The sequence below is a fragment of the Puma concolor genome, chromosome D2, assembly GCF_028749965.1.
Source record: "Puma concolor isolate L17-30 chromosome D2, mPumCon1.1.hap2, whole genome shotgun sequence".
NCBI lineage: Eukaryota > Metazoa > Chordata > Mammalia > Carnivora > Felidae > Puma > Puma concolor.
The window spans coordinates 57,589,176-57,612,518 of NC_141677.1; the positions used below are offsets into that span (position 1 = coordinate 57,589,176).

A 23,343-nucleotide genomic window follows, 5' to 3' on the forward strand; every position below is an offset into this window, starting at 1 on the left:
GAGATATGTCCCATGCCCTCCCATTTGAGGGTGCCTTGATCAGTCAGGAAAATAGGTGAACACCTTTTGTTATCAATTCTCACATAGGTCCGCATTTGAACCCACTTACAACCCCAGAACTTCCTTTCTATAGAATCAGAATGGGCAAACTTTCTCAAAGGGCCAGATAGTAAATATTTTAGGCTTGTAGGACATAGTATTGGTCACAGCTACTCCACTCTGCTCAACTTGGCCGCTGTAACAGAAAAGCAGCATACACAAGGTAAATAAATGGTTGTGGCTATACGCTAACAAAACATTATTAATAAAAATAGGCTGTAGTTTGCCCACTACTATGCTATAAAGGATAAAAATGTCTAAGGAGGGGCGTCTGGTAGCTCAGTCAGTTAAAAGTGTCTGATTCTTGATTTCGGTGCAGATCATGATCTCACAGTTCCTGGGATCAAGACTGCCTCCGGCTCTGAGCTGACAGCATGGAGCCTGCTTGGGATTCTCTCTCTCTGCCTTTCTCTCTCTGCCCTTCCCCTGCTCATGCTCTCTCTTTCTCTCAAAATAGATAAACGGTAATAAATAAACTTTAAGATAAATAAATGAATAATGTCTAAGGCTACATTTGAAATCCCAGTGTCTTCAGCCTCAATACTTATCTCTCTGCCACATATACCAGTGAGGAATGAAGATACTGAATTAGTGGTTCACAGATTCCTTATGCCCTCCCTTTTTTCTTCCCTCCCTATAAAGTTGGCTTGAATAGACAAGGAAGGAGGCCTTGGCTCAGCAATCTGGGAAGATACTCCTACTAGTGATGCCAGTACCTTCCTTCTCCAGGAGCAAGGAGTGACACTGGAGTAGCACCTGTGACAGAAGCTGGATTCCTCGTGCCCGAGTTCGGGGTTCTGGATTCTCTAGAGATGACCTGGGGGAAAGTAGGATATAGAGAGCTTGACATAACCCTGTTGAAACTTTTGAAGGCATAAATATTTTGAAATTAGTCACACTCACCCCCCTGGGCATGGAATCCAGCCCAGGAAAGGTGTTCTGTAGGTACTTAGCATTACAGATAACAGTAAAGCCAGAGTCTAAACAGCCAATTCCCAGATTGATCTGGCATTCATTAGAGGCTCATCTGACACCACCGCCAACAGAAGTATCTATCTCCAGGCGTTGATTGGGCATTTGGCTTATTCTTATATGATAGTGACCTTCCTCTGAAACAGAGCTTAGCAGCTACCCACAGGGCTCAACAGATTATGGGCAGCTGCAACTTCTACCCAAACAGGAGAATAAATATATTACTGCTAAGAAAAAAAATGCTGAGAGCAACCAAGATCTTAGGCTGGGGTGGGCGGGGAGGGTGGGCGGGAATCTTTATAACTGCAAGTTTACAAAGTAAGATGGTCAGAATAAATGTTTTAACTATTTAGGATTACTGAATTGGAAACCCTGGACTGAGGCAATAAGGTAACTTATCTTCAGAATAGGTCTTATAGAGATTACATTTAAACATACTTGAAGAAATCTAAGTAAGTTAATGTAGGAAGTAGAAGATTTCTGGAGGAGAAATGACTAGGACATTTGACTGAAATCTCAAGGATAAGGGTGTCTATACCTAGGGGTAAAGGGAAAAAATAAAATCACTCTTGACAGGAATAAAATAGGATCTTGTCGAAAGGCCCTGTTAAGAAGTGGAAAACTTGGTGTTTAAAATTAGACCAAGGCACACAAGTGTTCATATCAGCATTATTTAGAATACCCCAAATTTGGAAACAACCCTGATATCCACCACCTGATGAATGGTTAAACAAAATGTGAGATATTCATGTGACAGATTATTCTTCAGCAAAAAATGAAACACTATCGAAAGCCATAACAGGGATAAACTGAAAACATATACTAATGGGCATCAGGTTTCTGAGGTAATGAAAATGTTAAAAAATTGATTGAGGGGGGCGCCTGGGTGGCGCAGTCGGTTAAACGTCCGACTTCAGCCAGGTCACGATCTCGCGGTCCGGGAGTTCGAGCCCCGCGTCGGGCTCTGGGCTGATGGCTCAGAGCCTGGAGCCTGTTTCCGATTCTGTGTCTCCCTCTCTCTCTGCCCCTCCCCCGTTCATGCTCTGTCTCTCTCTGTCCCAAAAATAAATAAACGTTTGAAAAAAAAAAAAATTTAAAAAATTGATTGAGGGTTGTATAAATCTGTGAATACACAAAAAGTGATGAACTTTGTGACATATGAATTACATCTCAATAAAGTCATTTTTTTTTAAATGGACCAAGGCCACACATGAGTAGAAAGGCCAAATGGTCTCTCATGTGGGAGAGAGACATAATAGCGACCTACATTCCACCCCACCCTCCCAGTTTTCTAGTTTTCTGCTTCAGAAAACAAGCTGGCTGAGACAGTTAACCTTTGCAAATAAAACGTCAATTTAGATGGTCTACCAAGTATGAAATAGGAGAAAAGCAGGCAATAGACAACAAGCACATACTCCCTCTGGTGCCTGGATATCTGGTTTTAACACTGATCTTCCAGCTGTTTCCTCAGACCTTTTCCTATAGTGAGGATCTGGTGCAGGGTCAGCTTCCTGGCAAATCCCCAGGCAGGGCCCACGACAGGTCTGAGTCAGATCCACACTGACTAGAATCCCATGGGGCAGGTAGGTCTTTAAGAGGCACAGGAGGAATCCCAGCTCTAATTAAATAACAGTTGATGGCCTTCAACCACCCATCTCACTCCAAACTTGTGGGCTGATCCAGGAACTTCCAACCCTTCCTCCCTTAGGGACTTAAGTCAGGTGGCATCAAACTTGTTTGAGGAGAAACACAGGCTTAGACCGAGGCAGAGAGGAAAGGAGGGTACTGGGCTACAGTAGGAGAAGTTCAGGACCAGTCAGGTCCAGGAAAGCAGCAGTGTACAACACAACCTTTTCAGAGTGCACAGGCAGGGCTGGGAGAAGGGAGCTCTACTGCACAGGCTCTTACCCAAGGGCTTCCACCACTTGTAACACTGTATAGCTCCCAGATTTCACATCTAGAGGAAACAAAAGAAAAAAATATAAACCCAGTCCCAGTATTGAAAGGATCTAATTACCAATGTTTCCTGCCTACCCTAGGGGCACCCTAGAGCCCCTTCTACGTAAGAGGTATTACTGTAACACTTCAAACATGCAGCTTCAATTATAGAAATTGAAAAGGAAATAAACATATCGTTTGTAGATAATGACTGTATACCTAGAAAATCCAGAAGAAGTAACTGAAGAAATACTACAAATAAAATAATTCACAGGACTCCTGGGTGTCTCAGTCAGTTAAGTGTCTAACTTCAGCTCAGGTCATGATCTCACGGGGTTCATGAATTCAAGCTCCAAGTTGGGCTCTCTGCTATCAGCACAGAGCCCACCTTGGATCCTCTGTATCCTTTGTCTCCGTCTCTCTCTGCCCCTCCCAGGCTCATGCGCTCCCTCTCTCTCTCAAAAATTAATAAACATTAAAAAATATTTTATTAGCTGAGCACAAAATTAGTATTATGAAATTAAGAACCTTCACATATACATATATACACAAAATGCCCTGTAAAATGATACAAAAAGGAAAAAAGATCCTATTTATAATAGAAAAAAAAAAGGGGAGGGAAAAATACCTGGATATAAACTTAACAAAAAATGTGAAGAACTGAATAGTGAAAAACTTTAAAGCACCAGTGAGGAGCACAAAAGAAAATTTGAACAAATAGGCATGCCATATTCATGAAAGACTCAAGAAAACAGATCCCCCAAATTAATCTATAATTTTAAACAATCTATGAAAATACCAGAATTTTTATTTTGGGGGGAACTAGATAAACTTATTCTAAAGTTAAAATGCAAAAAAAAAAAAAAAACCCCACATAATTAGGCAAATTTTGAAAAAGAACAATGGGGGAGGGAGGGAAGGTAGACCTTTCAGACATTAAAAAATTGTTATAGGGGCGCCTGGATGGCTTAGTCGATTAAGTGTCCGACTTCAGCTCAGGTCATGATCTCATGGTTCATGAGCCTCACGTTGGGCTCTGTGCTAAGAGCTCAGAGCCTGGAGCCTGCTTCAAATTCTGTCTCCCTCTCTCTGCCACCCACCCTCCTGCCTCCCTACTTGTGCTCTCTCTCAAAAAAAATAAAACATTAAAAAAAATTTTAACATGCCACAAACAAACATTAAAAAAAAATTGTTATGGGGTGCCAGGGTGGCTCAGTCGGTTAAGTGTCTGACTCAGGTCATGATCTTATGGTTTGTGAGTTTGAGCCCCACATCTGGCTTCTAGCTGCTCCCCGTCCCCCCCATTTGGGCTCCACACTAAAAAGTGTGGAGCCTGCTTGGGATTCTCTCTCTGCTCCTCTGCAACTTGCACATTCTCGCTCTCAAAATAAACTTAAAAAAATTGTTTCAAAGTCACAATAATACATTTGTGTATACTTTTTTTAGTGTGTACTTTTGAATGTACTTGAAGATTTCTAGAATAAAAGTAAAAAAACAAAAAAAACAACCAGCATAGTATGAGTTCATATTTTTAAACAAAGAAATCAATGGTACAGAAATAGTAGAGAAAGTCCAGAAAGAAATACAAATGCATATGAGATGATGATTTTTAAAATTTCAATTAATGGGAAAACTAGACTACTCAATAAACAGTGATGGAATGATTGGGTAAATATTTGGGAAAAAAAGGCTTGACTTTCAATCTTTCATCAAAGTAAACTTTTCAAATGGATTAAAGAAAAAGACATGAGAAAATTCCTAAGTATAAACTAACATTATCAGAAGCCATTGAAAAAAAAAAAAAAGACTGGTTAGGGGCACCTGGGTGGATAGCTCAGTTGGTTAAGCATCTGACTCTTGATTTTGGCTTAGGTCATGATCTCACAGGTTGTGAATTCACTGTCTGCAATGACAGTGTGGAGCTTGCTTGGGATTCTCCTTCTCTCTGCCCCTCCCACTCCCATGCTTGTGCTCTCTCAAAATACATAAACATTTGAAAAAAAGATTGGTTAAAATCAGCTACATTAAAAAATTGGATTTTCTGCAGGACAAAAACAAACAAAAAACATCATTAAGACAAACTAGAGGGGCGCCTGGGTGGCTCAGTCGGTTAAGTGTCCGACTTCAGCTCAGGTCACGATCTCACGGTTCATGGGTTCGAGCCCCATGGTTCATGGGTTCAAGCCCCACGTTGGGCTCTGTTCTGACAGCTCAGAGCCTGGAGCCTGCTTTGGATTCTGTGTCTCCCTCTCCCTCTGCTCCTCCCCCACTCATGCTCTCTCTCTCAAAAATAAACATTAAAAAAAAATTTTTTAAAAAGACAAACTAGAAAAACATATTTGTACTTCTTACAACATAGGGCTTTTTTTTAACCAACACATAAAGCTCCTACAAATCAATGAGGAAAAGATCAACAACCAATTTAAAAATGGGCAATACCTTGGGGCACCTGGGTGGCTCAGTCGATTAAGCATCCGACTTTGCCTTAGGCCATTATCTCACAGTTTGTGAGTTCGAACCCCCTTGTCAGGCTTTGTGCTGACAGCTCAGAGCCTGGAGCCTGTTTCAGATTCTGTGTCTCCTTCTCTCTCTGCCCCTCCCCCACTCCTGCTCTGTCCCTCTCCCTCAACAATAAATAAATGCACATTAAACAAATTTTTTTTTAGCATGGGCAAAACCAAGAATGAACAGGCATTCTACAGAAGATACTCATATTCACAACAGAAATACAAATTAAACTATATGAAAGTCTTGTTTTTAACATACTGGATTGGTAAAAATAAAAAATAACTTTGTAACACACCTATGTTTGGTGATGGTATGCAGAAATAGGCACTCTTACACATTACAAGTGGAGTATAAATTGGTACAACCCCTTTATGGAAGGCAATTTGACAATACGTTTAATAAAAATTACAAGTGTATATATGTTTTAATTCAGTGAATCTTCTCAAAATTTATCCTATATCCTTGTAAAAGTACAAAATTGTGCATACTACACACATACACACACATGCTGATAATGGGACATGATCTAAAATCCAGACAATGTACAAAAACAATATATACAATACTAAGTGCACAGCATTGTTTTTAAGGGGAAGGAAAGTTGTTTCTATTTGCATTTATTTATTTCTCCAGAAGATAAAAGGAACTAATATTGGTTGTCTCCAAGGAAGGACACTGGATGGCTAGGGGGTTGAGAGGTAGACTTAAAAAAAAAAAAAAAAAAAAGATGTTTTACTGTGAAATAATTTTAGAGTTAGAGATTAGCATTAATGTATTACTATTAAACTCTAGACTGTATTTAGATTTTACCAGTTTTTCCACTAATGTCATTTTTCTGTTTCAGGATCCAATTAAGGATACCACATTGCAATTAGCCATCATGAATCCTTGGTCTCCTCTGGTCTGTGAAAGTTTCTCAGTCTTGTCCTTAAGGACCTCGATATCCTAAAGTACTTTATAGAATGTCCCCCAATTTGGGGTTTGATGTTTTCCTATTGTTTAGACTGGGGTCATGGGTTTTGAGAAGAATAGAACAGAGGCAAAGTATCCTTCTCATCATATCATATCAATCATACCAGGGCACAAGGTATCAATATGACTTATTTATTATTGGTGATTTTATTTTATTTCATTATTATTATTTTTTAATGTTTATTTATTTTTGAGGGAGACAGAGAGACAGCGAGCAGGGGAGGGACAGAGAGAGAGGGAGACACAGAATCCAAAGCAGGTTCCAGTCTCCAAGCTGTCAGTGCAGAGCTTGACATGGGGCTTGAAGTCACGAACTGTGAGATCACAACCTGAGCCGAAGTTGGATGCTCAAATTACTTGGCGAAGGTAATATCAGCCAGTTCTGTGAACTACAGAGGTACTATTTTTCCTTTCCCATACTATCTTCTTTAGAAGATTCAAGGGGGAGGCAGAGATTAACCTCCACTTCCTAGAAAGGAATATGTTGACCTACCTATATTATATAGAATTGTTCTGTAAGGAAGATTCATTTCTTCTTCCCCCTTTATTTATTCAGTCATTTATTTTACAGCAGCATAGACTCATGTACATTTATTTTACACTTCAGGTTATAATCCAATACTAGGTTATTTTGCTGTTCAAGTTGTTCTATCTTTGGCTGCAGGGAGCTTTTTTAGATTGGCACCTGTCTTTTTGACTTGTCCCATCCATCCATCCATCCATCCATCCATCCATCCATCCATCCATCCATTTATTTTTTATTTTTTTTTAACGTTTATTTATTTTTGAGAGAGAGAGAGACAGAGCATGAACGGGGGAAGGTCAGAGAGAGAGGGAGACATGGAATCCGAAACAGGCTCCAGGCTCTGAGCTGTTGGCATGGAGCCCGACGCGGGGCTCGAACTCACGGACTGCGAGATCATGACCTGAGCTGAAGTCGGATGCCCAACCGACTGAGCCACCCAGGCGCCCCCATCCATTTATTTTTTAAAGTTCATTTAGTTATTTTGAGCCGGGGGAGGGGGGGCATGAACAGGAGAGGGGCAGAGAGGGAGAATCCCAAGCAGGCTCCGCGCTGTCAGCATAGAGCCAGATGTGGGGCTCTATCTTATCAATCGTGAGGGCATGACCTGAAGGGAGATCAAGAGTGGGATACTTAACCAACTGACTGAGCCACCCAGGCACCCCATTTATTTATTTTTTATGAAGTTTTATTAGAACACAGCCAGCTCATTAGTTTTTAAATTTTACTTATTTATTTAACATATTTATTTCTGAGAGAGAGAGAGAGCACAAGCAGGGGAGGGGCAGAGAGAGCAGGAGAGAGAGAATCCTAAGCAGGCTCTGCACCTTCAGCGCAGAGCCTTATGTGGGGCTCAAACTCACAAACTGTTAGATCATGACCTGAGCCAACACCAAGAGTCAGATGTTTAGCCGACTGATCCATGCAGGCACCCCTTAACGATTTTAAGAAATCTCTACACCCAGCGTGGGGCATGAACTCACAACTCCAAGATCAAGAGTTTCACACTTCACCGACTAAGCCATCAGGTGCCCCTGTTTTAAGTCATCTCTATACCTAGTGTGGGGCTTGAACTCATGACCTCAAGATCAAGAGTCACATGCTCCTGGGGGTGCCTACGCGGCTCAGTTGGTTAAGTATCCAACTCTTGATACTTAGGCCAGCTTAGGTCATGACCTCATGGTTCGTGAGTTAGGGCCCCACATCAGGCTCTGTTCTGACAGCACAGAGCCTGCTTCAGATCCTGTCTTCCTCTCCCTCTGCCCCTCCTCTACATTCTCTCTCTCTCTCTGTTGTTCAAAAATAAATAAACATTAAAAAAAAAAAAAGGGTGGGGGGCGCCTGGGTGGCTCAGTCAGTTGAGTGTCCGACTTTGTCTCAGGTCATGAACTTGCGATTCATAAGTTTGAGCCCCGCATCGGACTCTGCTGACAGCTCAGAGCCTGGAGCCTGCTTCAGATTCTGTGTCTCCCTCTCTCTCTCTGTTCCTCCCCTGATACACTCTGTCTCTCTCTCAAAAATAAATAAGAAATAAAAATAAATTAAAAAAAAAAAAGTCATATGCTTTACCAACTGAGCCAGCCAGGCACCACATCGTTTCACTTTTTAAGTACTTTCTTTTTTAGCACTACAAAATACTATAGGCTCATCCTGTAATTTCTCTATCAGAGCCCTAGAATCAGCCTTTTCTCCGAGAAACCCTGATTCTTTTTACCGGAGAATGCTATTACAAACCAAGATCTGGGTATAGCTGTGCTTGCTGCTATTGGGATACCACTGCTCCTAGGCCCCACTTAGCTGGGAGACACATATGTCCCAGGGAGAGCTGGAAACACATATGTACGTATTAACCCATACATATATGTACATGTATATCTTTAATTATTTTTCTATGTGGATATATCAAACTAAACATGGGGCACCTGGGTGGCTTAGTCAGTTAAGCCTCTGACTGTTGGTTTTGGCTCAGATCATGATTTCATGGTTCATGAGTTCGAGCCCCACATCAGGCTCTGCGCTGATGGTGTGGAGCCTGCTTGGGAGTCTCTCTCTCCTTCTCCCTGCCCCTCCCCCATTGTGCTGTCTTGGTCTCTCTCAAAATAAATAAACGAACTTAAAAAGAAAAACACCTAAATATAAGGTCATGTTAAAGTCTCCAGCTATAATCCAGGACCGCAGGGTCCATTCTAGCCTCTCTCCTTGTTGTTTGTAATTTGTTTCTCTGACAGTGAGAAATCTGGTTCCCATTATCTACCATTTATTATTTTTTCAATCCTAGTATAGCTATAAATTACTTTCCAAATTGTCAACTTCTGTGAGAAACAGATTTATAAAAGCCAAGTGTGTTTATGTACAGTTTTGTCTTTTTTTTTTTTAAGTTTATTTATTTATTTTGAGAGAGAACGTGAGCAGGAGGGGCAGATATAAAGAATCCCAAGCAGGCTCCACACTGTCAGCCCAGAGCCTGACACAGGTCTTGAACCCACAAACAATGAGATCATGACCTGAACCAAAACCAAGAGTTGGATACTTAACCAACTGAGCCACCCAGGCACCCCTGGACAATTCTGTCTTTAGTCTCCAGACAAAATACTGTTTTACCAAATCACTTAGATCAGCTCCCTCCTCCCTTTAGTGAGGACACATCATATACTAGTAATACAGTAGATCCATTTGTCACTGTCTACATTTTTTTTTATTAAAAAAAATTTTTTTTTAATGTTTATTTATTTTTGAGACAGAGAGAGACACAGCATGAGCAGGGAGAGAGAGGGAGACACAGAATGTGAAGCAGGCTCCAGGCTCTGAGCTGTCAGCACAGAGCCCAACACGGGGGCTCGAACTCACTAACTGTGAGATCATGACCTGAGCCGAAGTCGGATGCTTAACCGACTGAGCCACCCAGGCGCCCCTCACTGTCTACATTCTATCTTGAGAGGGAAGGGAGGTTTTTCTCCATGTATCCTTTTGTACCTTTTAAATGCTGTACCATGTCAATATATTACTTATTTTAAAAATACATTTCTAACAGCACAATAGTAATTCACACAGACCTACCAGAAGCTTCTTAGGATATATTCTCAAGGAAGAAACAGAGAGTAAAATCTTAGCAATCTTCCTAAGGGTTTGGTTACCACAGAGGAGTTCTAGCTCCATCAGGAAATTACTTGCAGCAGCCTGTTCTGGGTCTCCAACCCACCTACCTCTAAATGTCAGACCTAATAGGTTAGCATTCACCAACACTAGACTTTAGCTAGACTGAAAAAGCGGCTTGAGTAAACTCCTAAACTTCCAGTTCCCCTTAAATTTGTGGTCTCAGCAACAGGGGTGAGTAGAACTAGATAAAGGCTCACTCTGGTCCTAGAGTATGAAGTCCAAAATGCCTGAGAAAAGGAGCCCTCTAGTCAGGATTCATAGCTCGTGACTGGCACCAATTTAGACATCAGGCACTCTTAGCCCTACTCGTGCCAGGATGTGGAAGGCCCAGCTGCTGCCCCTGTTCCTGAGAAAGAGCCAAGTGAAAAAATGTCCAGGCTGTAGGGTGGGGGAAGGGACAGCAGTCAGACTAACAGGACAGACCAAGGAACTAACAGTTAGGCTCTGTACCTCATTCCTTAATGGCAACACTGAAGTGAACAGAGATACTCATTTCTGGGTTATACACTATAAAAGAGTATTACACAGTTTGGGAAGGTGGAAAAGGGTACCTTTTTGGAACCTCTTGGTCAAAGACCAGGTAACTCTGCTAAAAACCCCATCTAAACACTAATTTCAGCGGTGGCCACAGAGGGAGCATTTGTGCACAGGAAGCTCTAGAGGACTGATTACTGTTACTAGCAAAGACCATCACTGAACCATCATTCTTCTTCAGCAGGAAAATCAAAGTCCCCTGGGAATGCTGGGCTATGGTCTAACGTTGGAAATACCTGAAGTGCTATAAGACAGAGACCTGCCTAATAAGCCCCATTCAGTTGCCTCTAATTTTTTCATTTAAAAAAAGGGTCTAATTTATATACAGCAAAATGTACAGATATTAACAGTATAATTTGATGAGTTTAAGCAAAAGTATACCTTGAGTAACCAACATCCCAATCAAGATGCGGAATATTTCCAGCAATGGACAAAGTTCCCTCATGCCCCTTACCAGTCAATTCCCTCTCCTATAGGTTGCCTCAAATTTCATAAATAAAAAAGACTTCTTCACCATGAGTATACAGCATTATGAAACTGGCTGTATTACAATTACAAATAGACACCCATTGGCATGTGATTCCTTGAATTCCAGTTATGGGTGAACTCTCCTGGCAGAGCCCTTTGGTCTTCATACTTTTCACAAGGATCTTATCTTGAATTAATGCAGCACAAACATAAAGAAACGTGAAGTATAAAACTAATACAAAATTAGAAAAAAATGAAGAGATTTACTTATATAAGCTTTATAGCTATTATACAATAAGAAATAAGAGTAAGGAAAACGGTGAGTACAGTGGCAAAAAGCTAGAATCAGTATTTTGAGGGTGTTTTCACAAACATAACTAAACCTAACATTTTATTCTAGTTTTGTCGAGTCTACCTCAGTAATGTCTTTTAAATAAGACTCTTCCTTTCCATCCCTTTAACCAGACTATATAGAGACAACCTTCAAAACAGTTCTCCACTTTTTGGTGTGCTGAAAATGTTCTAGAATTTTTTTTTTTAATTTTTTTTTTTTAACGTTTATTTTTGGGACAGAGAGAGACAGAGCATGAACGGGGGAGGGGCAGAGAGAGAGGGAGACACAGAATCGGAAACAGGCTCCAGGCTCTGAGCCATCAGCCCAGAGCCCGACGCGGGGCTCGAACTCACGGACGGCAAGATCGTGACCTGAGCTGAAGTGAGACGCTTAACCGACTGCGCCACCCAGGCGCCCCTAGAATTTTTAGATAGTGGCAATGATTGCAGAACATTGTGAATGTACTAAAAGTCAATTAATTGTACACTTAAAATGGTTAAAGAGGTTACCTCAATTTTCTTAAAAGCCCTTTTCTAAGGGCACCTGGGTGGCTCAGTCAGTTAAGTGTCAACTCCTGGTTTCAGCTCAGGTCATGATCTCCCGGTTCATGGGTTGAAGTGCCACATTGGGCTCTGAGCTGGCAGCCTGGAGCCTGCTTGGGATTCTCTCTCTGCCCCTTACCACTTGCGCACTCTCTCTCTCTCAGAATGAATAAACTTTAAACAAAATAAAAAGCCTTACAAAAATGTTTACGTATTTATTTTGAGAGAGAGAGAGTGCTAGCAGGGGATGGGGGGGGGGCAGGGGCGGAGCAGAGAAAGGTAAAGAGAGAATCCCAAGCAGGCTCCGTGCTGTCAGCACAGAGCCAGACATGGGCTTGATCACATGAACCCAGAGATCAGGACCTGAGCCGAAACTAGAGTCGGACACTTAACCGACTGAGCAACCCAGGTGCCCCTTAAAAAAAGCCATTTAATCCATCCACACTCTATCTAGAATTACCTCCCTAAAATGCAGAATTACTTCCCTGCCCACCAGTCTCTTTTGCTCCTTACTGCCTAAGACCTGACTCCTTGGCTTGATGTCCTTCACACTTTAGCCCTCAAAGCCCCTCTAGCCTCACCTTTAATCATGACTCCTGGGGCGCCTGGGTGGTGCAGTCGGTTAAGCCTCCGACTTCAGCCAGGTCACGATCTCGCGGTCAGTGGGTTCGAGCCCCGCGTCAGGCTCTGGGCTGATGGCTCAGAGCCTGGAGCCTGTTTCCAATTCTGTGTCTCCCTCTCTCTCTGACCCTCCCCCATTCATGCTCTGTCTCTCTCTGTCCCTAAAATAAATGAATGTTGGAAAAAAAAAATTAAAAAAAAATAATCATGACTCCTATCATTCACTCACATGTCCCAACTTATCAAGCTCTTCCATATCCTTAATCCTGTAAATATTCCCTTGGTTTGAAATGCCTCCTTCCTGTCAAAATTCAACCCTTCAAGATCCAGCTCAAATTACTCCCTTTCATGTTTCTCCATAATTCTTTAACAAAATTGTCATGTGTGCTTGTTTTATTTATTCAATATTTATTAAGCACCTATTACAAATCAGGTACTGGGGTTAGGGCTGGAGACAGAAATACAGACAGGGAGCTTTTAAGGAGTCCACAGTCTTGTTGGGGCAGAAAGACCTTTAAAACAATCACAGTGTAACACGCTCAGTGTTGCCACAGTGATATAAACAGAGACTGAGTTAGCATAAGAAAGGAGTAAAATTCCTGGGTTTATGAACCATCCATCACTAACGTTTTTTAACATTGTAAGTTTTCCCAAACGAACACTACCTGAATCCGGAAGTATCGTTAATCATTCACTCGGACTCCTGGGATAAAAGAAAAGCTACTAAGGGGCTAATTTTCCTAAAGGTAGTCTCACTGGCATTAAGGAAAAACAAATGTTAAGTTCTTTTCCCTACATTAAGTAGGCTTAAGTTTTTCCAATGTGCCCAAGACTCTCTAAAAATGGACCTACTAGCACCTCCGAACTACCCACACTTCCCTCAGCAGGGCACCAGTTCATATGGAGCACTGAGCAGTCATCAAAGGAGTATTTATATGAGACTGACAGAATGTACAATCAGACCTCTGTCTGATGGAGTTGCAGCCTCTTGAGAATCTGGAGGAGCAACCAATGGAGGAAGGGGGAAGGATGTGAAGGAGCAGTAGAGAGAAAAATCCCAATCAGGACTCAGTTTCAATCAAGCTGAGGATGCCATAGACATTTCTCAGAACTGTTTTACTGTTGTTTAACAATCTCTTGGTTTCAGGAATAACGGTCTCCCACAAAAATGGGAAAATACAGTACAAAAAGACTGAAAAGAAAGAAAATCCAAATAACTGAAAGGAAGAAAATTTATATCCATAACACACTTCAAAATCAGCTTCCTTTCCAACCTCCATGTTTGAACAAAGGACTTCTCCTTTGTTCATCCTCAGGCTCAAAAGCGTGGGGTCATCATAGAGTCCTCACTCTCCTTCAACTTAACTAGTTAGGCCTCAAATTCCACAGATTCTTCCTTCAACATCTCTCATTCCATTCACTTACACAGTTTTTTACTGCATACTTAGTTATGCTAGTCTCCAGGAGACTTGGGTGGTTGGTATAGGATAGGACGTGGAAATATATACAGAAACAGCTACTACACAAGTCTGCTAATAACTGCTAATAAATGAGTGTCTGAGAAATAAATACCACAAAGATTTTGAAATGTGAGATGATGTCTGGCTGGAGTAATCAGGAAATGCTTGGGGGGCAGGCAGTAAGCACTCAAGCAGACCTTGAATCCGAGGTCTAACTTTGATCAGATGGAGCTAGTGAAAGGAACTGGGAAGGAAAGCATTCAGGGAATAGCAAATCCAGGTGGCTGCCAGGCACCAAAGGTCCAGGAGAGGAGTGGTAAGAGTAAGGGCTGGGGCCAAGTAGTGCAACCTTTGAATGCTAGCATAAGAAGTCTTTAACCCTTAACCTACCGGTTCATCTCTCTGCCCCATCATTTGCACCTTTACATCTGACACCTACTTTCATCAGGAACTTCACTGCAAAGGTGCAAAACAAAGTTGGTGGTAGCTGTCTTTGTGATCATAGGGTGTCATGGAACAGGCTGCTGCTGTTGAGTGGCTGAACAGAAAGCTGGTCTCTTTAGTGCTAACAAAACTAGACTCAGGCTGGATTAGAAAGCACATCTAATTTTGGGAAGGTTTCAAAACCCTGTCAGCCTTCAACAACATTAACCAGGGCTGTGATCTCAGATTGAGAATACCAATTTAATCCTTCTCAAATTTGCCTTCATTAGAGGCGCCTGGGTGGCACAGTCGGTTAAGCATCCGACTTCAGCCAGGTCACGATCTCGTGGTCCGTGAGTTCGAGCCCCGCGTCGGGCTCTGGGCTGATGGCTCAGAGCCTGGAGCCTGTTTCCAATTCTGTGTCTCCCTCTCTCTCTGCCCCTCGCCTGTTCATGCTCTGTCTCTCTCTGTCCCAAAAATAAATAAACGTTGAAAAAAAAAAATTAAAAAAAAAAAATTTGCCTTCATTATATGACTCCCCTGCTCAAGGATCTACGATGAGTTGTATTACCTACAATAGGTCATTCAAATCCCTCTGCCTGGAATCCAAGGTTATGCATAATCCAACCCCACCAAACCTTTTCAAACTTATCTGTTACTATCAACCTCCTTTCCTAGTCAGTAGGGCTAAATTACAACAGGGCTAGTGTTACAGTCTTAGTAGAGCTGAGTTACATTTAAAGTACATAATAGTTAAGGCCATTTTTTTAAAGCATAAAAAATATAAATTTTAGGGGCATCTGGGTGGCTCAATCGGTTGAGCATCCAACTCTTGATTTCAGCTCAGGTCATGATCCCAGGGTAGTGGCATCAAGCCCGGTGTCAGACCCCATGCCAAGTGTGGAGCCTGCTTAAGACTCTCGCTCCCTCTGCCTTTCTCTCTTGCTCGTGTGCGCGCTCTCTCTCTCTCTATATATATATACACACACATAAATACATATATACACATATAAAATGTTTATAAAAACTTGGCAGTCCTTATTCATGCTGTATTCTTAAGTGTGTTCTGAAATTGAAAAGTCCTAAATTATTGTGTTCATACTGTATAAATGTGAAAGAATAGTCACAAATGACACTGATGTAACAGTAGGGGGAAGGTGTATGCATTATCAGTGAATGTTAAACACTTAAGATTTTACAGTTCACTGGAGATGAACTGTACACCAAAATAAACTGTAAACCAACTCTAGTTAATAATATGCCTACCAAAGTATTTAGGAGGAAGTATTTAGAAGGATATCTGCAATTTAAATAGACGGAAAGATGTATGACAAAGCAAGTTATGTTAAAATGTTAATGGTAGTTGAGGTGTTGTGTGTAGGTGTGTCTGTTATGAAATTCTCTGCTGTATTTTTGAAATTTTTGATACTAAAACACGGGGGAAATGGCATTGATAACACACTATGCTTCGTGAAGCTGTAAGAAGTTAAAATTGTTGGAATGGCAGCATCAAGCATTTGCTCCTTGATGCTTCCTTGCTGTCATGCACATAACCCACGAAGCCCTTATTTTCTGGTGTGGTATACTCTCTGTTTGCATGGTTATCTCTCCTACCACAGTGTAAGTTCCTGGTGGGCACAGAACCACTCTAATCTGGATTTACATACCTATTGCTTTGTATCGTGTTTGGAGAATAGTATGTGTTCAATAATGGTGGGATGACTGAATGAAAGTATAACTGCTAAGGACCAAAGTAATATACTCTCTCACAATTCACTTTTTTCATTTCTCACCTACGCTAAAAGTTAGTACGTTCCGTGTTCAAGAGAAATGTTGTCTTTTATTTTTCCCCAAGCATGCAAAATTTCTAAAAGTAAGACAAAACTCATCTGTGTTCAGATTACTTTGTATTCTATTACTTAAACAAGTCTGAAGACCTCCTGACACTCAACAACTCTTTAGGGTTTTTTTTTTTTTTTTTCCTTTTTCTGAAGGTGAAGTCTCCGACTTCCAAGGACATCTGGAATTTGTTTTAAGCAAATCTTAGATATGTTGTGAGAACTAAGAGGTTCCTGAACTGGCCAAAAGCAGGAAACCGGAGATCTGGGGAAAAGATAAAAACAAACACTACATAAAAAACTCACGAAGCAAATTAATCAAGAACTTTCCCAAGAAACGGAGGGAAAGTCTTAAGGAGGCTTCGCGGAACATCTCAAACTCCCCCCAGAGCGGCTTCTCCCCTCCTCTCTCCCATCACAGCCAGTCAGAGATAGCGCCGCGCGGCCACTCCCAACATGCCACGCGACTGGAGCTGGTGCCGCGCAAGATGCTGCTTCTCACATCAACCTCCGCGAAACAACGTGCTTTCTCGGCGGGAGCAGCAGATTCTGAACTGGAAAACCTAGGTCTGAGTCCCTGCTGCCCCACCCGCCTGATGTGCCAGTCTCTTGTCCTCTCTGTGCTTCAGTTCCCTCATCTGTGAATCGGTAATGACTCTGTAACCCCAGTTCGCGCACAGGGTGATTACTAAGATGAGGGGCGTAAAGGCGTTTTAAGGAAGACGCAAGACTCTCAATTTGTTACGGTTCTTAAACACGCGGTGCTTACAACCAGCCCCAGACCAATCTCTCAAAGTCACCGCTGTCCCTCACTCCCTTCCCGCCCGGCGCCTATGCTGAGGCCGCTCCCTCCTGTCGGCCCCATGCGGGAGCCGCGCGGCGCCGTCTGCCGTACCTGCAGCTACTTGGTCAGCCGGGCCCTCCTGCTGACCCATGACGAAGTCTTGCACGAGGCCCCACAGGGCGCCCGTAGGCGCCACCGCCTCCAGAGCGGCGGCGGCGGCCATGACGCGAACCAGAGATCGTGGGAGGGGAAGTGGGCAGTGGCACGGGATGGGCCTCTGAGCGCACGCGCCTCCTGAGCCAATCGCCTTTGGAGGGTTAAAGAGGCGGGGCGCTCCCTGGATCACGTGCCTGCCGGCTCCTGGCCAGGCAGTTCCAGGGAGGGATGGGACTGTTCCTCCCCGAGGGGCGGGGCTTGGAGACGGGGCGGTGGCGCGGGGAGGAAAGGCGGCTGCTGGGCACGCAGCCGGGGGCCATTGAGGGCGAATAATTCCCGGCCCGGCTCCCGGGGAGACGGGCGGCGGGGCGGGCACCTGGCTGGGTGGGGCCGAGGGGCGGTACACACCCTGGGGGAAGCCAATGAGAAAATCAGGCCCGGCCCGAGGGGGCGGTGCCGTCGGTCACATGCACACCTGGGGCGGGCGGCGGCGGAGGCGCGGGCACCGCGAGCGGGCGGCAGGGAGCGGGGCCGGGCCAGGGCGGGGTTAGGCAGGTGAGTGACAGGCTGCGGGGGGCCGGCCCCTACTGGGAGCTCCGAGCGAGCAGGGAGTAGCTGCGGCGGTGCCCGCCCCCTCTCTCCGCCCCTCCATCGAAGCTGGTCTCCGGCCGGGCACCGTCGCGGGCCCCCCTGGCCCGGCCACCTGGGACTGTGCTGGGGAATCGGCCACCTCCCTCTCTCCCGTCGCCCGCAAAGTTTGTGGCGAAGCCGGCGCCCGGGCAGAGCGCGCCCCCGGGGGGAGATCGGGGAGCGCCCGATGCCGGGAGGCAAGAGCCATTGACCCGGGACGCAGCCGTCCGGGCAGGATCGCAGAGCAGCAGACAAGTCCGCCGCCTCCGGTGCATGGGGCCCGGCTGAAGAGCCAGCATGGGAAACTGCGTGGGGAGACAGCGCCGGGAGAGGCCGGCCGCCCCGGGACACCCCCGCAAGCGAGCAGGTAACGACGAGGAAAGGAGCAGGGCCACGGGCGCCTCGCCAGTTGTCCCCCTCCTCGCTCGAGTTCTGGGCTTCCTAAGCGACCTCCCACGGCTCCTGACGCCTGGGTTTCCCCGATGTCTGCTCCGGAGCCAGACGGGAGCCCCCTCCCCAGCCCTGGTGGTCGGGGGAGCGGAGTTGGGGCAACTGCGAGCGCTGACCCGGCTGCGAGCCCAACTCGCTCCAACTGGGAAGCTGCGAGTGAGGGTGGGGGCGGGGGCAGGAAATGTTTGCAGACCGCAGCGGGGCCGCGGAGGGGAGGGGGACCCCGGACGGGGGCGCCGCTGGCCTGGCAGCTGGGTCGGGGTCGGAGGCTGGCCCGTCGGGGCACGGCGCGGGCGGCCAGTCGTCCCCAGAACTCGGAGCGAGCGAGAACTGCCGCTCTTCCAAAGACTGTCTGTGTCATTATCGGGCTGCAAATCGTGTCTGCCGGAATCCAACTGGCAAAAGCAGCGCAGGACTCTGGGAAAGAAATCTTTATTTTTCCCGCAGGGCTTTTTAGAGCTTCCCGGCTGTCTGGGAGTCTAGAAAAGGTGGGGTGTGGGGTGAGAATTGCGCTCGGGTTTGTTGGGATCCTTCCCAGCCTTGGGGATGGGATCTGCTCCCTGGTGATCCGCGAGGGCTGGGCAGCGCCTTCTCACTTTCTTGGTACACTCCTCCTATCCTGGCTCTTCGCCCTGGGAAGAGGTCTGGCGTTCGTTTCCCCGGGTCTTGTACTCACTTCCTTCTCTGAGAGTGTTGCAAGGACCTTCTGAGAATGATAAAAATCGTATACTTTAGAGTTGAAAGGGACCTTCAAAACTTGTCTGAAGTCCAGGTAGACTTACCTCCTCCTGTCTGTGTAGAAGCCCTGATCCAGAGAGGTTGAAGAACTGGTCCAAAGTCCCACAGCTAGTTAGCAGTGCAGCTGGGGCTAGAAAGCAGTCGCCTGTTCCACCCAGTTGCCACATATCCCTTTTTGTAAGAGGAGCCACAGGCATAGTATAGTCATTAATGAAGTGGAAACTCTAGTTGGAATTTCCTGTCTCCTTTGACACGGAAGGTGTGTTGCTTGGGTTGTGGGAACTGGGAAGGAAGATGAGGGGAAACGTGGGGGAAGCAGAGAAGGATGTCTGTGTGGTGGACAGGATGACTTCTGGAAGAAGAAACGTGTTTTTATGGGGGTGGGGGTCATAGGGTAAAATCTAACATTGAAATCCTGTTGGCAGCCTTGTCCATTCTGATTGAGAAAAATTGATTCTCAAACCCAAGGGCTGGCTGGCTTGCTTTTTTCCTTCCTTCCTTTCTTTCTCTCTTTCACTTATTCAGCGAATATTTATTATTTATGTGCTCAGGCCACACAATTGATTTTGTAGCATTTTTCACTGGTGACAACCCTCTCATACTTGAAACTACCCCCCCCCCCTTCCCTTCTTGGCATTAGACTATCCTGGTTTTTTTCTCTGATCACTCCTGCTCACCATCACATCACCTTCTAGGTGTGGGTGCACCACGGTGCAGTTTGGCATTCTGTTCTTTCTCTCATACTCCCTCCCAGAGAAATTGTACACAGTCCCACAACTCTTTCCACTGGGAAGACCCCCTACACTGTATCTTCAACTATTATCTGTCAAACTCCAGATTCATACCTGTAAATGCCCACTGGACACACTGATGTAGTTATCCTTTGGATTCAACACTTCCAAAACCAAGCTCTGCATCTCTCCCTTCAGCAAGCTTCCCTTTACTCTTCCATTCTTGTGGTTGTCTAACTTCATACTTTGGAGATGTCTCTGCTGACTTTTTCTGCCTCCTAGTCAGTCATCCGCTGGAACCTGCTGGTTCTTCCTTGGCAAGTCATTCTAACCTGTACCTTCCACTCTGCTTCACTCTCTTCTCATCTGAAGTCCAACCCACCTCCCAGGCTGAAGTTAGTTCTCCACCAAGGGCAAGTTCATCTTCAGTCATTCATCCCATGCCTGCACACTGTGGTCCCTCCCAGAAGATGTTTGTTAAATTAACCTGTTCTGAACGCTATAATGCTATGTTTAGAAAAAAATTTTTAACAGAAACTATTTTTTAAAATAAATCCTACGTCCAACGTGGGACTCAAACTCACAAGCCCAAGATCAAGAGTTGCATGCTCTACTGACTGAGTCAGCCAGGCGCCCCTGTTTAGTAGTCTTTTTGCATCTTTCCACTTCTGTTAAGAACTTTAACTTTCAAGGCTTTTCAGTTTGATCTGGTCCTTTCTTTTAAGTTGTGATTTCTTTGTCTTCCTCTGACATTAAAGCCACGCTGTTTGCTCATTGCCATTTCTTCCTTCTTATCAAGAACCTTTCTTCCTTTTGACGTTTGCCTCAAATCCCCTATCTTTCTAGAAGCACCTTGCCTGACAATTCTAACCCCCCCTTCTGAGAACTCCTGCAGACACATTATGCCACTTAACAATTACCTACTCCATATTATTAGTCATTTCTTTGATGTTTATAGTCTTATATCAGAAACTACATTGCAAGCCTTGAAGACCTGGGTTCTGTCTTAGCCTTGTGTGTCTGTCTCTCACACTCACTCATGTAGCCATATACATATACACATGCACACACACTCAGCACCCAGCACAATGACTTGTACGAGGAGCCACTCAAATATTTGTTGACTTTAGAATGTTAACCCGACTGTATCCTGTCATCTAGGTTTTTCATGTAAACATTTTACTGAAGTATCTATCTGCATTTTTTTTTTTACCTGCTAGTGTATCATTTTTTTCGATTCTGCAGGTCTCTCTGTGAATAAAGCTATTCATAAAGTCCAAAGCCAAGGGGAACTCTGTAGGATGACAAGTTTGGTATGAGGGAAGGAATCCTTCTTAACTTCACAGCATGCACCTGGCATTCCTGTAACATCTGCAGCTTACCCTTTGACAAAGACATAGTTTGATGTTGTAACACTAATGCCTAAAACTCCTCAACTCTCTTGGTGACTCTTACCTTTCCTTTGCCACTGGTGTAATGGGGAAAAATCATCAACAGAGAGCTACAACCTGAGTTCTAGTCCTAGGCCCGGAGCTGGGTGATACTGGGCAAGTCATCAAACCTCTCTCAGGTCACACTTTCAATGTCTCAGAAAGGAGCAAGGTTGTACAAAATCATTAGAGCTATTTCAACATCTTCATAAAGGCACCTGTTCAAAACTGCAAAGTTATTGCGTTGAAATTTCAGGCCTTGTTATGTCATCCTTTGGCCTTAGTTCTGTCTTCCTAGTCACTTGTTAGGTAAAACAGAGACATAATGCTCATTGGTCAGGCCATCTTGCATTAGCTATTTAGTTTTTAACTGTTACTCATAATGTATCCCCCGAAAGTCTAGGTTCCCCCCCAGGTGCTGGGTGGTCCTTGCAATCTTCAGAGAATACTTGAAGATTTACTCATGTGGGGTGCTCCCACCACCACATATACATACCCGGGGTAGATCAATATCTCTGCCCCTGAAGTGGGTAAGGCAGCCCCTCCCCCAGCCACCCCAGGGAGAAATAGAGGTGGTAGAACAGGCAAGTCTCTTGCCCAGTTCTACCCTTTGAGAATGTGGCAGGGCTGAAACCCAAATATCTGACTCTGTGATGTGCCAGGCATATCCGCTTACATTCTGGAATCTCAAGCCCGGTGTGGACAGACCCAGGGCCCTGTTTTGAGCTGGTTGGGCTTGGCACTGTGGTTGCAAGAGAGTCTGCTTCTCATTGTGTGGGCTGCTGTGGCTATTCTTGAGGGAGTAATTGGGCAACTTCTCCATTTGCTCAGTAAATATTTACTGAGTGCCAGGCACCTTGCTGGCTGTGAACAGACATGGTTTTTGGCCACATGAAGCTTACAGTTTAGGGGTGGAGGGAGAAAATAAACCTATAGTCATACAAATTCCATGTGATCATACATGGAAATCCTGTATGATAATACATACGGTTATATATTACTATATATGCTGGTGACTCACACATTTATAATTTCAGCCTGTCCTCTTCAACTCTAGCCTTGTATATTTTGCTAGTGGTCAACACATTGGACGTCTGACAGGCTTCTCAGTTTAACACGTCCGAGACAAAATGAACCCGCACCCCCCACTCCTGCTCTTCCCAAAGTCTTCCCAGCTCAGCTCATGGTGATTTATTTCATCCTTCCATTGCCCAGGCCCCCAAAACACTACCCCAAAACACACCCCTGACTCCTCCCCTTTGTCTCAGCCCCACATCCATTTAATCAATAGGTCCTGTTGGCTTTGCCTTTAATAGACCCAGAACCTGAGTCCCATCATCCGCACACTTTGGCCCTGCTCTAAGCTCCCGTCAGTCTCTTAACTGACCTTCCTGCTTCCTCCCTTGTCTCCTGACCGTTTTCATCGCAGCAGCGAGAGTGGTGCTGCAAAACCGTAAGTCAGCTTTTGTTGCTCCTGTGCTCCCCGTTTCATCCCCAGCCCTTGTGTTGGCCTACAAAACACGATACAGTTTTCACCAGCTTACCTTTCCTAAGCCATCTCTTGCTCTTCAGCCCTGTTCCACACCCCCTGGTACTTGAACGGGGCCCTCCCTCCCTCGCCTCCTCCACATTCCTCCTCAGTCAAGCCCTCTCAGGCCAGCCTTTTATAAATCGATCCCCTTCCCTGTACTACCTGCTGTCAGCATTATCCCCCCCCCCCCCCGCCCCCTTCCCTGTTTTATTTTTCTCCATGGCAGTTACCATCATCTGACATTGGCTGCCTCTCCTACCGCATGTGGTCAGGGATTTTTATTTGTTTGCCCCCTGATACATAGAGCAGTGCCTGGCATACAGAGGTGCCTGATAAGTCTTTGTCGAATGAAACCAGTGTATCCCTAACAGTGTTGGGAAGGTCTGTAGAAAAGCAGGAATGAGCAGACCTGACTGCTCTCTCATCTCGTAGGTGTTAGGGCATGCATCTAATAAGGGGACTTAGGCTGCAGCCTCACAGTGCTATTCTGTTCCTGGGACTGGCT

At 44.8% G+C, this 23,343-nt stretch overlaps 2 protein-coding genes and 1 long non-coding RNA gene across 6 annotated transcripts in view; 1 reads left to right on the plus strand and 2 right to left on the minus strand.

Annotated features, from left to right (window-relative positions):
* Window positions 1-17,442, minus strand: part of MMS19 (MMS19 cytosolic iron-sulfur assembly component) — a 34,698-nt gene extending 17,256 nt beyond the window's left edge. For 2 of the 3 annotated variants that reach the window (XM_086680532.1, XM_025918199.2), the window contains exons 1-3: window positions 17,284-17,442; window positions 2,980-3,028; window positions 816-916 (exon numbers count right to left, since the gene is read on the minus strand). In XM_086680532.1, the coding sequence (XP_086536658.1) occupies window positions 816-916; window positions 2,980-3,028; window positions 17,284-17,395 (262 nt within the window). In that variant the 5' untranslated portion in view covers window positions 17,396-17,442. Of the gene's footprint in view, window positions 1-815; window positions 917-2,979; window positions 3,029-17,283 lie in introns of those variants that run through there. The other variant, XM_086680533.1, reaches the window with a different exon arrangement.
* Window positions 16,846-23,343, plus strand: part of UBTD1 (ubiquitin domain containing 1) — a 54,906-nt gene continuing 48,408 nt past the window's right edge. The window contains exon 1 of one of the 2 annotated variants that reach the window (XM_025918203.2): window positions 16,846-16,955. In XM_025918203.2, the coding sequence (XP_025773988.1) occupies window positions 16,877-16,955 (79 nt within the window). In that variant the 5' untranslated portion in view covers window positions 16,846-16,876. Of the gene's footprint in view, window positions 16,956-17,881; window positions 18,326-23,343 lie in introns of those variants that run through there. The other variant, XM_025918202.2, reaches the window with a different exon arrangement.
* LOC147576101 (uncharacterized) lies at window positions 18,825-20,367 on the minus strand. Its single transcript, XR_015241764.1, has 3 exons — window positions 19,992-20,367; window positions 19,191-19,498; window positions 18,825-19,114 (listed from the first exon to the last, which is right to left on the minus strand). It is a non-coding gene; the product is annotated as an uncharacterized LOC147576101 (long non-coding RNA).